Source organism: Anomaloglossus baeobatrachus, chromosome 10 (assembly GCF_048569485.1).
Source record: "Anomaloglossus baeobatrachus isolate aAnoBae1 chromosome 10, aAnoBae1.hap1, whole genome shotgun sequence".
Lineage (NCBI taxonomy): Eukaryota > Metazoa > Chordata > Amphibia > Anura > Aromobatidae > Anomaloglossus > Anomaloglossus baeobatrachus.
In genome coordinates, this window is record NC_134362.1 from 12,011,608 (window position 1) to 12,030,667 (window position 19,060).

The window sequence follows — 19,060 nt, forward strand, 5'->3', positions numbered from 1 at the left end:
AAAATTGTATAAACAGAGCAACACCCCAACACTCTCCCCAATATTCAAATATACTGCACTAATGGAAGCCATATGTATAAAACCACTGCATGGATTTATTAAGTCCCCAAATATCAAATACTATATAAAGCTTACTCGGTCTTTCAATAAATATTCAAATAAATATCCAATTTCATAAATACAATATTTCTTTAGAATTATTCTAGCAATAATACATGAAGGAATAGATATTCAAATAAATGTTGATTACTAAAAATTTATAAAGGACTCAGCCGATTGATATATAGTGACTATGAGTGAATATTTTACAGATGAAAAATATTTTGCAAAATAATAAAATGATTATTTGATACAATATACTTGGATTTCAGCCTTTTTTTATTATATATATTTTTTGAGATAAGGTATCACAAATATCATGGTGGAGAAAATACAGGAATTTGTTGATATGTATTTAATAATAATATATATATATATATATATATATATATATGCTGCTATCTCTGCACTGTGCAGTGATATTTGTGTTTTTGTATCTTCTGCTCTTCGCTGACACGTTCAATTTCCTGCTTCTTTGTGCGGCTTGTGCTGCACTTTTTGTCTATTTTGTGTTTTCTTAGTGTCTGTCTTTACTTTCTGCTGCAAACACATTCTTCAACTATAGTTACAACAGACACCACAAAGTATCTTCGTGTGTGTGTGTGTGTGTGTGTATATGTATGTATATATATATGTATATATATATATACATACATACAGTATATAGTATATATATATATATATATATATATATATATATATATATATATACATATATACAGTTAGGTCCAGAAATATTTGGACAGTGACACAAGTTTTGTTATTTTAGCTGTTTACAAAAATATATTCTGAAATACAATTCTATATATAATATGGGCTGAAAGTGCACACTCCCAGCTGCAATATGAGAGTTTTCACATCCAAATCGGAGAAAGGGTTTAGGAATCATAGCTCTGTAATGCATAGCCTCCTCTTTTTCAAGGGACCAAAAGTAATTGGACAAGGGACTCTAAGGGCTGCAATTAACTCTGAAGGCGTCTCCCTCGTTAACCTGTAATCAGTGAAGTAGTTAAAAGGTCTGGGGTTGATTACAGGTGTGTGGTTTTGCATTTGGAAGCTGTTGCTGTGACCAGACAACATGCGGTCTAAGGAACTCTCAATTGAGGTGAAGCAGAACATCCTGAGGCTGAAAAAAAAGAAAAAATCCATCAGAGAGATAGCAGACATGCTTGGAGTAGCAAAATCAACAGTCGGGTACATTCTGAGAAAAAAGGAATTGACTGGTGAGCTTGGGAACTCAAAAAGGCCTGGGCGTCCACGGATGACAACAGTGGTGGATGATCGCCGCATACTTTCTTTGGTGAAGAAGAACCCGTTCACAACATCAACTGAAGTCCAGAACACTCTCAGTGAAGTAGGTGTATCTGTCTCTAAGTCAACTGTAAAGAGAAGACTCCATGAAAGTAAATACAAAGGGTTCACATCTAGATGCAAACCATTCATCAATTCCAAAAATAGACAGGCCAGAGTTACATTTGCTGAAAAACACCTCATGAAGCCAGCTCAGTTCTGGAAAAGTATTCTATGGACAGATGAGACAAAGATCAACCTGTACCAGAATGATGGGAAGAAAAAAGTGTGGAGAAGAAAGGGAACGGCACATGATCCAAGGCACACCACATCCTCTGTAAAACATGGTGGAGGCAACGTGATGGCATGGGCATGCATGGCTTTCAATGGCACTGGGTCACTTGTGTTTATTGATGACATAACAGCAGACAAGAGTAGCCGGATGAATTCTGAAGTGTACCGGGATATACTTTCAGCCCAGATTCAGCCAAATGCCGCAAAGTTGATCGGACGGCGCTTCATAGTACAGATGGACAATGACCCCAAGCATACAGCCAAAGCTACCCAGGAGTTCATGAGTGCAAAAAAGTGGAACATTCTGCAATGGCCAAGTCAATCACCAGATCTTAACCCAATTGAGCATGCATTTCACTTGCTCAAATCCAGACTTAAGACGGAAAGACCCACAAACAAGCAAGACCTGAAGGCTGCGGCTGTAAAGGCCTGGCAAAGCATTAAGAAGGAGGAAACCCAGCGTTTGGTGATGTCCATGGGTTCCAGACTTAAGGCAGTGATTGCCTCCAAAGGATTCGCAGCAAAATATTGAAAATAAAAAGATTTTGTTTGGGTTTGGTTTATTTGTCCAATTACTTTTGACCTCCTAAAATGTGGAGTGTTTGTAAAGAAATGTGACAATTCCTACAATTTCTATCAGATATTTTTGTTCAAACCTTCAAATTAAACGTTACAATCTGCACTTGAATTCTGTTGTAGAGGTTTCATTTCAAATCCAATGTGGTGGCATGCAGAGCCCAACTCGCCAAAACTGTGTCACTGGCCAAAGATTTCTGGACCTAACTGTATATAGTATATACATGTGTGTGTGTGTATATAGTATATACATGTGTGTGTGTGTGTGTATATAGTATATATATGTGTGTGTGTGTGTGTATATAGTATATACATGTGTGTGTGTGTGTATATAGTATATACATGTGTGTGTGTGTATATAGTATATACATGTGTGTGTGTGTGTATATAGTATATACATGTGTGTGTGTGTATATAGTATATACATGTGTGTGTGTGTGTATATAGTATATATATGTGTGTGTGTGTGTGTGTATATAGTATATACATGTGTGTGTGTGTGTATATAGTATATACATGTGTGTGTGTGTGTATATAGTATATACATGTGTGTGTGTGTGTATATAGTATATACATGTGTGTGTGTGTGTGTATATAGTATATACATGTGTGTGTGTGTGTGTATATAGTATATACATGTGTGTGTGTGTGTATATAGTATATACATGTGTGTGTGTGTATATAGTATATACATGTGTGTGTGTGTGTATATAGTATATACATGTGTGTGTGTGTATATAGTATATACATGTGTGTGTGTGTATATAGTATATACATGTGTGTGTGTGTGTGTATATAGTATATACATGTGTGTGTGTATATAGTATACATGTGTGTGTGTGTGTGTATATAGTATATATGTGTGTGTGAGCAGCGCAGTTCTCGGCTCGTTCCTCCTTATCCTAAGTTCTTCCGGATTAATAAACAGTTATTAATAATATTACACAGTTAGAATTGATCTTCTTGCCTCCGGCTGTTATCAGCAGCACAATATGTATCTGCAGCGCTCAGTGGTGAATAAACTGTATACACTGTGATACATTGTGTCGTGTTAGTAGAAATTGTCACTTTTTGCAGTAGGAGCAGCCTAGAATAAAACTCTCTGTAGAATTAGAGTAAATCGGCGTCTTTTTACCTGTCCATGATTTTGTGCTCTGCACATGTGGATCCCCCTTTGCTGCCCCCCTCCCCTGCAGCTCCAGCTCCCCCCTCCACAGCCCTGCACCAAATCCTTCCATGTAAAGTGGAGATCCAGGAGAAGACAAGTGCCAGGCGCAGCTGAGCAGGTGGGTGAAGGGCACCAGGGATGGAGGTGGGCGCTGCAGGTGATGGCGGGTGGGGGCAGGGAGAGATCGAGCTGCTGCACCATGCACTGCTGCCCTCGCTGCCTGATCTCGCACTTCTCACCATCTGCGGCCGCTCGCGCCCCCTCCTGAGAGGTGACATTGATTTGGGGGCGCCCTCCTGCCCCCCGCTGGTTTCACACCTGTCATCATCCATCCGATATTTCCCCTTTGGCCGAGGTCCAAGATCATAAATTCCGGTGCTTTATATTATGACATTTATATAGTGAAAGGGTTAATTAGGTGACATCCCCCCCCCCCCGCCGTGTCACCGCGCAGATAACGAGACCCAATATGTCCTATTGTCAGGATCCTCCTTGCAATGTGTCATTAGCAGGGTCCACATTATATCCCCACAATCAGAGTATATATATATACTGCAATCTAAGCAGCAGATGTCAGGGGCAGAAAAAGAATCCAGCGGCTGCCGGCCCCTCGCATACAATGCTTAGATACTGGAGGAGGGTCACTGGCAGTCCTATGCAAAACCACAGGTAACACACTGGCACCGTGAACCGGACAAGGCAATGGATCCAGCTCTGTAATCTATGTGCAGAGATCCATCTGTGTAATCTGTGTGCAGAAGATATCCATCTGTGTAATCTGTGTGCAGAAGATATCCATCTGTGTAATCTGTGTGCAGATATCCATCTGTGTAATCTGTGTGCAGATATCCATCTGTGTAATCTGTGTGCAGAAGATATCCATCTGTGTAATCTGTGTGCAGAAGATATCCATCTGTGTAATCTGTGTGCAGATATCCATCTGTGTAATCTATGTGCAGATATCCATCTGTGTAATTTGTGTGCAGAAGATATCCATCTGTGTAATCTGTGTGCAGTAGATATCCATCTGTGTAATTTGTGTGCAGAAGATATCCATCTGTGTAATTTGTGTGCAGAAGATATCCATCTGTGGAATCTGTGTGCAGTAGATATCCATCTGTGGAATCTGTGTGCAGATATCCATCAGTGTAATCTGTGTGCAGATATCCATCTGTGTAATCTGTGTGCAGTAGATATCCATCTGTGTAATCTGTGTGCAGTAGATATCCATCTGTGTAATTTGTGTGCAGAAGATATCCATCTGTGTAATTTGTGTGCAGAAGATATCCATCTGTGTAATCTGTGTGCAGAAGATATCCATCTGTGTAATCTGTGTGCAGATATCCATCTGTGTAATCTGTTTGCAGATATCCATCTGTGTAATCTGTATGCAGAAGATATCAATCTGTGTAATCTGTGTGCAGAAGATATCCATCTGTGTAATCTGTGTGCAGAAGATATCCATCTGTGTAATCTGTGTGCAGTAGATATCCATCTGTGTAAACTGTGTGGAGAAGATATCCATCTGTGTAATCTGTGTGCAGATATCCATCTGTGTAATTTGTGTGCAGTAGATATCCATCTGTGTAATCTGTGTGCAGAAGATATCCATCTGTGTAATCTGTGTGCAGAAGATATCCATCTGTGTAATCTGTATGCAGAAGATATCCATCTGTGTAATCTGTATGCAGAAGATATCCATCTGTGTGCAGATATCCATCTGTGTAATCGGTGTGCAGATATCCATCTGTGTAATTTGTTTGCAGAAGATATACCATCTGTGTAATCTGTGTGCAGAAGATATCCATCTGTGTAATCTGTGTGCAGAAGATATCCATCTGTGTAATCTGTGTGCAGAAGATATCCATCTGTGTAATCTGTGTGCAGAAGATATCCATCTGTGTAATCTGTGTGCAGATATCCATCTGTGTAAACTGTGTGCAGAAGATATCCATCTGTGTAATCTGTGTGCAGAAGATATCCATCTGTGTAATCTGTATGCAGAAGATATCCATCTGTGTAATCTGTATGCAGAAGATATCCATCTGTGTAATCTGTGTGCAGAAGATATCCATCTGTGTAATCTGTATGCAGAAGATATCCATCTGTGTAATCTGTATGCAGAAGATATCCATCTGTTAATCTGTGTGCAGAAGATATCCATCTGTGTGCAGAGATCCAGCAAAAAGGGACAAAATGCAAACCTGGAAAAAGGTTAAAGCAGAGAGCAGGGAAGGTGACAGAGAGCAGAGGAGGGAGGCAGAGAACAGAGGAGGGTGACAGAGAACAGTGGAGGGTGGCAGAGAGAATAGGAGGCAGACAGTAGAGGAGAGAGGCAGGGATCAGAGCAGGGAGGCAGAGAGCAGAGGAGGGTGGCAGAGAGCAGATCAAGGAAGCAGAGAGTAGAGAAGGGTCACAGAGAGTAGAGGAGGGAGGTAGAGCACAGAGGAGGGGGCAGAGAGCAGTGGACGAAGGCAGAGAGTAGAGGAGGGTGGCAGAGAGCAGAGGAGGGAGGCAGAGAACAGAGAAGGGAGACAGAGCAGAAAAGGGAGGCAGAGAGTAGAGGAGGGTCACAGAGAGCAGAGGAGGGAGACAGAGCAGAGGAGGGAGGCAGAGAGTAGAGGAGGGAGACAGGGAGTAGAGGAGGGAGACAGAGAGTAGAGGAGGGAGACAGAGAGTAGAGGAGGGAGGCAGAGAACAGAGAAGGGAGACAGAGCAGAGGAGGGAGGCAGAGAGTAGAGGAGGGTCACAGAGAGCAGAGGAGGGAGACAGAGAGCAAAGAAGGGAGATAGAGCAGAAAAGGGAGGCAGAGAGTAGAGGAGGGAGGCAGAGAGCAGAGGAGATAGACAGAGCAGAGGAGGGAGACAGGGAGTAGAGGAGGGAGACAGAGAGTAGAGGAGGGTCACAGAGAGCAGAGGAGGGAGGCAGAGAACAGAGAAGGGAGACAGAGCAGAGGAGGGAGGCAGAGAGTAGAGGAGGGTCACAGAGAGCAGAGGAGGGAGACAGAGAGCAAAGAAGGGAGATAGAGCAGAAAAGGGAGGCAGAGAGTAGAGGAGGGAGGCAGAGAGCAGAGGAGGGAGGCAGAGAGCAGAGGAGGGTCACAGAGAGTAAAGAAGGGAGGTAGAGCACAGAGGAGGGAGACAGAGAGCAGAGAAGGGAGCCATAGAGCAGAGAGACAGAGCAGAGGAGAGAGGCAGAGAGTAGAGGAGGGTGTCAGAGAGCAGATCATGGAGGCAGAGAGCAGATCAGGGAGGCAGAAAGCAGAGGAGGGAGGAAGAGAGCAGAGGAGGGAGACTAAGAGCAGAGGAGGGAGGCAGAGAATAGAGGAGGGTGGCAGAGAGCAGATCAGGGAGGCAGAGAGTAGAAGAGGGTCACAGTGAGCAGAGGAGGGTGACAGAGAGCAAAAGAAGGTGACAGAGAAAAGAGGAGGATGACAGAGCGCAGAGGAGGGTGACAGAGAGCAGAGGAAGGTGACAGAGCAGAGGAAGGTGACAGAGAGCAGAGGAAAGTGACAGAGAGCAGAGGAAAGTGACAGAGAGCAGAGGAGGGTGACAGAGAGCAGAGGAAGGTGACAGAGCAGAGGAAGGTGACAGAGAGCAGAGGAAAGTGACAGAGAGCAGAGGAAAGTGACAGAGAGCAGAGGAGGGTGGCAGAGAGCAGAGGAAGGTGACAGAGCAGAGGAAGGTGACAGAGAGCAGAGGAAAGTGACAGAGAGCAGAGGAAAGTGACAGAGAGCAGAGGAGGGTGGCAGAGAGCAGAGGAAAGTGACAGAGAGCAGAGAAGGGTGGCAGAGAGCAGAGGAGAGTGACATAGAGCAGATCAGGGAGGCAGAGAGTAGAGGAGGGTCACAGAGTGCAAAAGAAGGTGACAGAGAAAAGATGAGGGTGACAGAGAGCAGAGGAAGGTGACAGCAGAGGAAGGTGACAGAGAGCAGAGGAGGGTGACAGCAGAGGAGGGGGAAAGGGAGCAGAGGAGAGTGGCAGAGAGCAGAGGAGGGTGACAGAGCAGAGGAGGGTGATAGAGAGCAGGGAAAGATGGCAGAGAGCACCCTTCTCTGCAGCCACCACTAGGGGGAGTTCCTTGTATACAGTGATACATGATTAGAGTCTGTCTGCAGCCACCACTAGGGGGAGCTCCCTGTATACAGAGATACATGATAAGATCCTGTCTGCTGCCACCACTAGGGGGAGCTCCCTGTATACAGAGATACATGATAAGATCCTGTCTGCAGTCACCACTAGGGGGAGCTCCCTGTATACAGAGATACATGGTAAGATCCTGTCTGCAGTCACCACTAGGAGGAGCTCCCTGTATACAGAGATACATGATAAGATCCTGTCTGCAGCCACCACTAGGGGGAGCTCCCTGTATACAGAGATACATGATAAGATCCTGTCTGCAGTCACCACTAGGAGGAGCTCCCTGTATACAGAGATACATGATAAGATCCTGTCTGCAGCCACCACTAGGGGGAGCTCCCTGTATACAGAGATACATGGTAAGATCCTGTCTGCAGCCACCACTAGGGGGAGCTCCCTGTATACAGAGATACATGATAAGATCCTGTCTGCAGCCACCACTAGGGGGAGCTCCCTGTATACAGAGATACATGATAAGATCCTGTCTGCAGCCACCACTAGGGGGAGCTCCCTGTATACAGAGATACATGATAAGATCCTGTCTGCAGTCACCACTAGGGGGTAGGGGGAGCTCCCTGTATACAGAGATACATGATAAGATCCTGTCTGCAGTCACCACTAGGGGGAGCTCCCTGTATACAGAGATACATGATAAGATCCTGTCTGCAGCCACCACTAGGGGGAGCTCCCTGTATACAGAGATACATGATAAGATCCTGTCTGCAGCCACCACTAGGGGGAGTCCCTGTATACAGAGATACATGATAAGATCCTGTCTGCAGCCTCCACTAGAAGGAGCTCCCTGTATACAGAAATATATGATACGATCCTGTCTGCAGCCACCACTAGGGGGAGCTCCCTGTATATAGAGATACATGATAAGATCCTGTCTGCTGCCACCACTAGGGGGAGCTCCCTGTATACAGAGATACATGATAAGATTCTGTCTGCAGCCACCACTAGGGGGAGCTCCCTGTATACAGAGATACATGATAAGATCCTGTCTGCAGCCACCACTAGGGGGAGCTTGCTATATACAGAGATACATGATAAGATCCTGTCTGCAGCCACCACTAGGGGGAGCTCCCTGTATACAGAGATACATGATAAGATCCTGCCTGCAGCCACCACTAGGGGGAGCTTGCTATATACAGAAATACATGATAAGATCCTGTCTGCAGCCACCACTAGGGGGAGCTCCCTGTATAGAGAGATACATGATAAGATCCTGTCTGCAGCCACCACTAGGGGGAGCTCCCTGTATACAGAGATACATAAGATCCTGTCTGCTGCCACCACTAGGGGGAGTTCCCTGTATACAGAGATACATGATAAGATCCTGTCTGCAGCCACCACTAGGGGGAGCTCCCTGTATACAGAGATACATGATAAGAGCCTGTCTGCAGCCACCACTAGGGAGAGCTCCCTGTATACAGAGATACATGATAAGATCCTGTCTGCAGCCACCACTAGGGGGAGCTCCCTGTATACAGAGATACATGATAAGATCCTGTCTGCAGTCACCACTAGGGGGAGCTCCCTGTATACAGAGATACATAAGGTCCTGTCTGCAGCCACCACTAGGGGTAGCTCCCTGTATACAGAGATACATGATAAGATCCTGTCTGCAGCCACCACTAGGGGGAGCTCCCTGTATACAGAGATACATAAGATCCTGTCTGCAGTCACCACTAGGGGGAGCTCCCTGTATACAGAGATACATGATAAGATCCTGCCTGCAGTCACCACTAGGGGGAGCTCCCTGTATACAGAGATACATGATAAGATCCTGTCTGCAGCCACCACTAGGGGGAGCTCCCTGTATACAGAGATATATGATAAGATCCTGTCTGCAGCCACCAGTAGGGGGAGCTCCCTGTATACAGAGATACATGATAAGATCCTGTCTGCAGCCACCACTAGGGGGAGCTTGCTATATACAGAGATACATGATAAGATCCTGTCTGCAGCCACCACTAGGGGGAGCTCCTTGTATACAGAGATACATGATAAGATCCTGTCTGCAGCCACCACTAGGGGGAGCTCCCTGTATACAGAGATACATGATAAGATCCTGTCTGCAGCCACCACTAGGGGGAGCTTGCTATATACAGAAATACATGATAAGATCCTGTCTGCAGCCACCACCAGGGGGAGCTCCCTGTATACAGAGATCCATGATACGATTCTGTCTGCAGTCACCACTAGGGGGAGCTCCCTGTATACAGAGATACATGATAAGATCCTGTCTGCAGCCACCACTAGGGGGAGCTCCCTGTATACAGAGATACATGATAAGATCCTGTCTGCAGCCACCACTAGGGGGAGCTCCCTGTATACAGAGATAAATGATAAGATCCTGTCTGCAGCCACCACTAGGGGGAGCTCCCTGTATACAAAGATACATGATAAGATCCTGTCTGCAGCCACCACTAGGGGGAGCTCCCTGTATACAGAGATACATGAAAAGATCCTGTCTGCAGCCACCACTAGGGGGAGCTCCCTGTATACAGAGATACATGATAAGATCCTGTCTGCAGTCACCACTAGGGGGAGCTCCCTGTATACAGAGATACATGATAAGATCCTGTCTACAGCCACCACTAGGGGGAGCTCCCTGTATACAGAGATACATGATAAGATCCTGTCTGCAGCCACCACTAGGGGGAGCTCTCTGTATACAGAAATACATGATAATATCCTGTCTGCAGCCACCACTAGGGGGAGCTCCCTGTATACAGAGATACATGATAAGATCCTGTCTACAGTCACCACTAGGGGGAGCTCCCTGTATACAGAGATACATAGGATTCTGTCTGTAGCCACCACTAGGGGGAGCTCCCTGTATACAGAGATACATAGGATTCTGTCTGTAGCCACCACTAGGGGGAACTCCCTGTATACAGAGATACATAGGATTCTGTCTGTAGCCACCACTAGGGGGAGCTCCCTGTATACAGAGATACATAGGATTCTGTCTGTAGCCACCACTAGGGGGAGCTCCCTGTATACAGAGATACATAGGATTCTGTCTGTAGCCACCACTAGGGGGAGCTCCCTGTATACAGAGATACATAGGATTCTGTCTGTAGCCACCACTAGGGGGAGCTCCCTGTATACAGAGATACATGATAAGATCCTGTCTGCAGCCACCACTAGGGGGAGCTCCCTGTATACAGAGATACATGATAAGATCCTGTCTGCAGCCACCACTAGGGGGAGCTCCCTGTATACAGATAACATTCCAGGTTATTTCTTGCACAGATTTGGAGCCATGTAATATATATTGAGCGTCTTTCTGTTCTCTTTGATGTCTTGAGTCAGTGACATTAGAGATACCTGTGAAGTTATAGATCTTTACAGCTGTAGAATATTCCAGGTTGATAGTAATCATCTGCTGATGGTCTGCAGCTTGGTTTGTTGTTCCCTGGTATGTGCCCCGCTGGCTGTACCTCTGATTGCGGTGGTACGTCCTCATTAGTGCAGGTAGATGGCAGAAATGTCGGCTTTGATAGTTCAGTGTCAGATGCCGCTATCCTGCTAATTAATCACGGCCACTGATGCCTCCGCGGGCGCAACACGAAGCCCGGACCTTGTGATGTGGACACAGGATTCATACATGACCGGCTGATTCTGCACAATGAGGAAAGCTTCAGATCCTCCGGCTGCAGCAGATTAGAAACCCCTGCAGTCATGTAGCTGTTGTCGGACTACAAGTCTCAGGTTACTACGCTGTCATTGAGAATGAAAATAATATTGATAATATAATCGCTTTGGATGGAGATAATCATCAAAAAGCTTAAAAGCAAAACACAGCGTGGGCCCTACCCCAAAAATAGGGAAACAGTCAAAAACAGATTAAAGGTCTTTGTGAGGGAAATCCTGAGATATGATGAGAAATATGGGAAAGTTAGCCAGCTGACCCTACAAATACACCCCCCCCCCCTCCCTGCACACACAGAGATTCCCCTCAGATCACTCAGCATCTGGGAAGGTGTCAAATCCAATTACACTGCCAAGCAAGAGGAAGACCCCCCTGGGGGGATATGTCCATCCATCAAGGGAGTGGGTGGGGAACTGGAAAACCTTGAGAAGCTTCAAAGGGATCCCGGACCCTCTTTCCCAGCAGGAGTTCATATTCCTGACTCCGTAACATCATACACAGTTATGATATTACCGTGCGTCTGAGCCATACACCCACATCGTTAAAATCGGGACTCTAAGCTGCACCTCTGCATACCCTCGAATTCTTTGTCGCGCCCTGGGGCAGCAAGATACAGAGAACTGCAAGTAGGAGTCCAGTAGAGGAGTCGTGCTTGGACTCAGTATGCAGAGGGGACACAGATGGATCTGATGACACCAGAACCGTTCTGATCGGACCTCCAAGTCCGGAGTTGCGGATCATATTCACTTTGGGATATTATTTTAGACTCAGGACATGGGTGGGGCAGTACTCCAATGCGAGATCACCAGGTGGGAGGGGACATGGATTATAGCCAGTTTGATAAAGACAATGTGCACATTCTTGGCTTGTCTTTACTCGGGGGTCATGCGTACTATACACATGTGAGGAAGTCCATGAAACCCTGGTCGAACGGCGCCCCCCTGTGGCCAGACGCATAAGGTAACTGCTTTATCTGACTCTGTTTGTGACTAAGTCTTACCTGTAAATGTAATCTGACATATATATATATATATATTCTGTAAATTCAATATTGTATATATTGTAGTATCTAGTGTGCCCTTACGACGCTTAAATATATATAATTTAATCTTGGACTGTTCTGTTATCTTGATCCTGAAATCCATGTCTGTGGGCTTGGCGTAATAGTTATCGTAATCGATTGGTGGCAGCGAGTTTATGCCAAGGATCATTGTGGGGTATTCAGTGAGATCAGGGGAGGATTAGATATATTCCGATCGCAGGAGTCTGGGGAATATATATCTTACTCTCCCCGGGAACCCTTCAATCATCGGCATAGTAGAATAGCGGCCTCCTTGCTTATTGTCGGGCAATTCCATAATTAGCCTGACTATAAGAGGGGCGCTAGAGAGCGAGTCACGTGCTCGGTCGGGTGGAGAGGGGGTGTGCAACTTCCACTGCCTCCCCCTTTCCCTGACAGTCTTTACTTTTTATTTTTATAATAAAACTTTCTATTGGTTACAGCTGCCTCTTTCTGACACACTGCTCCAAACTCTCTGCAGTGATAGAATTAAGTTATAAAGTTCTACCTACAAGCAGTAATTACTAGAAGGAGCTCACTACGTACAGATTTATACAGCCACCACTAGAGGGAGCTCACTACATACAGATTTATACAGCCACCACTAGAGGGAGCTCACTACATACAGATTTATACAGTCACCACTAGAGGGAGCTCACTACATACAGATTTATACAGTCACCACTAGAGGGAGCTCACTACATACAGATTTATACAGCCACCACTAGAGGGAGCTCACTACATACAGATTTATACAGCCACTACTAGAGGGAGCTCACTACATACAGATTTATACATCCACCATCAGAGGGCGCTCACTACATAGATTTATACTGCCACCACCAGAGGGAGCGCACTACATACAGATTTATACAGCCACCACTAGAGGGAGCTCACTACATACAGATTTATACAGGCACCACTAGGGGGAGCTCATTACATACAGATTTATACAGTCACCACTAGAGGAAGCTCACTACATACAGATTTATACAGCCTCCACCAGAGGGAGCTCACTACATACAGATTTATACAGCCACCACTAGAGGGAGCTCACTACATACAGATTTATACAGGCACCACTAGGGGGAGCTCATTACATACAGATTTATACAGTCACCACTAGAGGAAGCTCACTACATACAGATTTATACAGCCTCCACCAGAGGGAGCTCACTACATACAGATTTATACAGCCACCACTAGAGGGAGCTCACTACATACAGATTTATACAGCCACCACTAGAGGGAGCTCACTACATACAGATTTATACAGTCACCACTAGAGGGAGCTCACTATATACAGATTTATACAGCCACCACTAGAGGGAGCTCACTACATACAGATTTATACAGTCATTACTAGAGGGAGCTCACTACATACAGATTTATACAGTCACCACTAGCGGGAGCTCACTACATACAGATTTATACAGCCTCCACCAGAGGGAGCTCACAACATACAGATTTATACAGTCACCACTAGAGGGAGCTTACTATATACAGATTTATACAGCCACCACTAGAGGGAGCTCACTACATACAGATTTATACAGCCACCACTAGAGGGAGCTCACTACATACAGATTTATACAGCCTCCACTAGAGGGAGCTCACTACATACAGATTTATACAGCCACCACTAGAGGGAGCTCACTACATACAGATTTATACAGCCACCACTAGAGGGAGCTCACTACATACAGATTTATACAGCCACCACTAGAGGGAGCTCACTATAGACAGATTTATACAGCCACCACTAGAGGGAGCTCACTACATACAGATTATACAGCCACCAATAGAGGGAGCTCACTACATACAGATTTATACAGCCACCACTAGAGGGAGCTCACTACATACAGATTATACAGCCACCACTAGAGGGAGCTCACTACATACAGATTTATACAGTCACCACTAGAGGGAGCTCACTACATACAGATTTATACAGCCACCACTAGGGGGAGCTCACTACATACAGAATTATACAGCCACCACTAGAGGGAGCTCACTACATACAGAATTATACAGCCACCACTAGAGAGAGCTCACTACATACAGATTTATACAGTCACCACTAGAGAGAGCTCACTACATACAGAATTATACAGCCACCACTAGAGGGACATCACTACATACAGATTATACAGCCACCACTAGAGGGAGCTCACTACATACAGATTTATACAGCCACCACTAGGGGGAGCTCACTACATACAGATTATACAGCCACCACTAGAGGGACATCACTACATACAGATTATACAGCCACCACTAGAGGGAGCTCACTACATACAGATTTATACAGCCACCACTAGAGAGAGCTCACTACATACAGATTTATACAGCCACCACTAGAGGGAGCTCACTACATACAGATTTATACAGCCTCCACTAGGGGGAGGAGCTGAAGGCAGAAACATACATTGTTGCAAGCTCTCCTGCAATGACAGTTATATTTTTCCATTGGATTTCATGAGCACCAATTGTCAGGTGCTGTCAGTAATAGGAATTTCTGTAGTCACTGGTCTCCTTTCATCTGAGAATTGAGAATGTAGGATCAGTCCAGAAGGAGAGAGACGCAGTTTCTCTGTTAGGCTGGAGTCACGCTTCTGTGTTAGTTGGGTGAGGATCGTATCACATCGCACCGCCCGGTCACAGTCTCTTCTGATCCAAGCGTGATACCGGCATAGAAATACATGAAGCTGCACGTTCCTGCCAGTAGAGCCGGCGGCCGCTCCGATGCCTCCAGCCTTAATATATATTACAGTTTCTCATACTCCTGTTGATTTTCCGCTCCCTGTGTTGTATACGTTTTACGTCCGGACCGAGGAGCTGCCTCTTTCCTCACCTGCTCGTATTACACAACGTTCTGTATCATTTTTTTCCATCTATACAGAGTGTCCACCCATATCCTGTCCACTGCCATTAACTTGAGAATGGCGGCAGCTATAGGCATAGAAGTGGGGTCTAGGTATAGTAAAGTAGCCATGCACTACTGTTACGTCACCACCGGAGTCTGCTCCAGCGACTTCTGCTCCGATCGCCAGGCGACGCCGTGTTCCTGCCGTGGATGGTGCTGGTGATGGGAGAGGAGTCGATGCCAGCGGCACCAGTGGGCGCAGGCTCCGATCATCCACTGGGCTGGGTTAGCTTGGGATCTGCAGTACCGCTGGCTGACTGTGGGTGGCGTGTGTCTTCCAGCTGAAGTTGCCAGCGTTCAGCTACAGCCAATGGGAAGACACCACACTCTTCTTATTCCCCCTCCTGTCACATGATCACTGCCAGATATAGTTCTGATTTTCCTGGCTCCTGTTACGTCCCATTCTGTTTTGTGATTCCTGTGTGCTGACTTCTGCATGTTTCCTGACTACCCTTCTTCCTGCTGTTTTTGTACCTCGCTGCCCGACCCGGATCTGACCTCTGCTACGTTTTCTGATTACGTCCTTGTCTCCCGATTCTGTCCCTGTTCCGCAATTCCTGGTTTGACCCTGCCTGACGACTACTCTCATTGGACTGCAGCCTTCCACAGGTAGTGATCTCCAGTTCCCAGTTTAATTCCAAATCCCTGTATAGAGGTTAAAGGGTTTCAGGGTTCTGGGGGTCCTGCTTGGTGAGTGGCTTCCCTCTAGCCTATCCTTTACAGCCCATCTGAGTGTGTGGATCCAGGCAGGCGTTACAACTACGCAATGAAACCACCTATAGCGCCACCTGCTGGAAAACAACGGAGTTAACATTTTTATCTTGAAAACGGAACGAGATAGAGAAAAAAAGTGAATTACAAAGTTTTGGGCGTCATCAGTTCAATAGGAATCCACACCTTGCACAGAAATGCTGTGATTAGAAGGTGTAAACCTCACAAGGCTGCGGACGTGAAGCGACACCTCATGGAGACCTCCTACAAGTCACTGGGTAAGGAGCTGTGTGGTCTCCGCTCACCTGACCTGACCCCATTGCACTTCTTTCTGTGAGGTCACATCACACAGCAGCTGTATGCGACCCCTCCACCAACATTGCAGGACCTACCACCACGTATCACAGATGTGTGCAAACGTGTCACCTGCCATATTACACAGCGTGCAGCAGATACAGTATGCTGTGCAGAGGCCAGATGTGCACTGCAGCCAGATACAGTATGCTGTGCAGAGGCCAGATGGGCACTGCAGCCAGATACAGTATGCTGTGCAGAGGCCAGATGTGCATTGCAGCCAGATACAGTATGCTGTGCAGAGTGCAGATGTGCATTGCAGCAAGATACAGTATGCTGTGCAGAGGCCAGATGTGCATTGCAGCAAGATACAGTATGCTGTGCAGAGTCCAGATGTGCATTGCAGCCAGATACAGTATGCTGTGCAGAGGCCAGATGTGCATTGCAGCAAGATACAGTATGCTGTGCAGAGGCCAGATGTGCATTGCAGCCAGATACAGTATGCTGTGCAGAGGCCAGATGTGCATTGCAGCAAGATACAGTATGCTGTGCAGAGGCCAGATGTGCATTGCAGCAAGATACAGTATGCTGTGCAGAGGCCAGATGTGCATTGCAGCAAGATACAGTATGCTGTGCAGAGGCCAGATGTGCATTGCAGCAAGATACAGTATGCTGTGCAGAGGCCAGATGTGCATTGCAGCAAGATACAGTATGCTGTGCAGAGGCCAGATGTGCATTGCAGCAAGATACAGTATGCTGTGCAGAGGCCAGATGTGCATTGCAGCCAGATACAGTATGCTGTGCAGAGGCCAGATGTGCATTGCAGCAAGATACAGTATGCTGTGCAGAGGCCAGATGTGCATTGCAGCAAGATACAGTATGCTGTGCAGAGCCCAGATGTGCATTGCAGCAAGATACAGTATGCTGTGCAGAGGCCAGATGTGCATTGCAGCAAGATACAGTATGCTGTGCAGAGGCCAGATGTGCATTGCAGCAATATACAGTATGCTGTGCAGAGGCCAGATGTGCATTGCAGCAAGATACAGTATGCTGTGCAGAGGCCAGATGTGCATTGCAGCAAGATACAGTATGCTGTGCAGAGGCCAGATGTGCATTGCAGCCAGATACAGTATGCTGTGCAGAGGCCAGATGTGCATTGCAGCAATATACAGTATGCTGTGCAGAGGCCAGATGTGCATTGCAGCAAGATACAGTATGCTGTGCAGGGGCCAGATGTGCATTGCAGCAAGATACAGTATGCTGTGCAGAGGCCAGATGTGCACTGCAGCCAGATACAGTATGCTGTGCAGAGCCCAGATGTGCATTGCAGCAAGATACAGTATGCTGTGCAGAGGCCAGATGTGCATTGCAGCAAGATGCAGTATGCTGTGCAGAGGCCAGATGTGCATTGCAGCCAGATACAGTATGCTGTGCAGAGGCCAGATGTGCATTTCAGCAAGATACAGTATGCTGTGCAGAGCCCAGATGTGCATTGCAGCAAGATACAGTATGCTGTGCAGAGCCCAGATGTGCATTGCAGCAAGATACAGTATGCTGTGCAGAGGCCAGATGTGCATTGCAGCAAGATACAGTATGCTGTGCAGAGGCCAGATGTGCATTGCAGCAAGATACAGTATGCTGTGCAGAGGCCAGATGTGCATTGCAGCAAGATACAGTATGCTGTGCAGAGGCCAGATGTGCATTGCAGCAAGATACAGTATGCTGTGCAGAGGCCAGATGTGCATTGCAGCAAGATACAGTATGCTGTGCAGAGGCCAGATGTGCATTGCAGCAAGATACAGTATGCTGTGCAGAGCCCAGATGTGCATTGCAGCAAGATACAGTATGCTGTGCAGAGTGCAGATGTGCATTGCAGCCAGATACAGTATGCTGTGCAGAGGCCAGATGTGCATTGCAGCCAGATACAGTATGCTGTGCAGATGTGCATTGCAGCAAGATACAGTATGCTGTGCAGAGGCCAGATGTGCATTGCAGCAAGATACAGTATGCTGTGCAGAGGCCAGATGTGCATTACAGCAAGATACAGTATGCTGTGCAGAGGCCAGATGTGCACTGCAGCCAGATACAGTATGCTGTGCAGAGGCCAGATGTGCATTGCAGCAAGATGCAGTATGCTGTGCAGAGGCCAGATGTGCATTGCAGCAAGATACAGTATGCTGTGCAGAGGCCAGATGTGCATTGCAGCAAGATGCAGTATGCTGTGCAGAGGCCAGATGTGCATTGCAGCAAGATACAGTATGCTGTGCAGAGGCCAGATGTGCATTGCAGCAAGATACAGTATGCTGTGCAGAGGCCAGATGTGCATTGCAGCAAGAGACAGTATGCTGTGCAGAGGCCAGATGTGCATTGCAGCAAGATACCGTATGCTGTGCAGAGGCCAGATGTGCATTGCAGCAAGATACAGTATGCTGTGCAGAGGCCAGATGTGCATTGCAGCTGACGGGGGCCACTAATGAGCGCTATATGCGTGACCAGCATTCAATGTTTGGGGGGTCATGGGTTTCATATCATAGCATTTCTGTATGCAAGGTGTCGATTCGTATTGAATTGATGATGCCCTATGTCATGTAAAACTCTTGAAGGGTCCTTACCCCCCTCTTTGCCATCAGCCACAGATCGTCATGACGATTATCTGATCGGCCTGAAAGTTTAGGTATTTATGACTTTGGGTGATTGTAGAGCTGCAGCCAAAGGATGCATAGAAAGACAATCCTTTGTTCTATTGGAGGGAAACCTCCTAATACAGTTTTTTTTACGTGGCCCGTTAATGCTAGAAAAATGAAAAACATACTGCTAGAATCCCTGTGGTGCGCTGAAC

General features: G+C 46.4%; 1 protein-coding gene across 2 annotated transcripts in view; it reads left to right on the plus strand.

Moving 5' to 3' along the window:
* The first annotated feature begins 3,404 nt into the window (after window positions 1-3,404).
* The window catches only part of C1QTNF4 (C1q and TNF related 4), a 32,933-nt gene continuing 17,277 nt past the window's right edge, over window positions 3,405-19,060 (plus strand). The window contains exon 1 of one of the 2 annotated variants that reach the window (XM_075325695.1): window positions 3,405-3,549. In XM_075325695.1, coding sequence (XP_075181810.1) covers window positions 3,420-3,549 — 130 coding nt within the window. In that variant the 5' untranslated portion in view covers window positions 3,405-3,419. The remainder of the gene's footprint in view (window positions 3,550-19,060) is intronic. The other variant, XM_075325694.1, reaches the window with a different exon arrangement.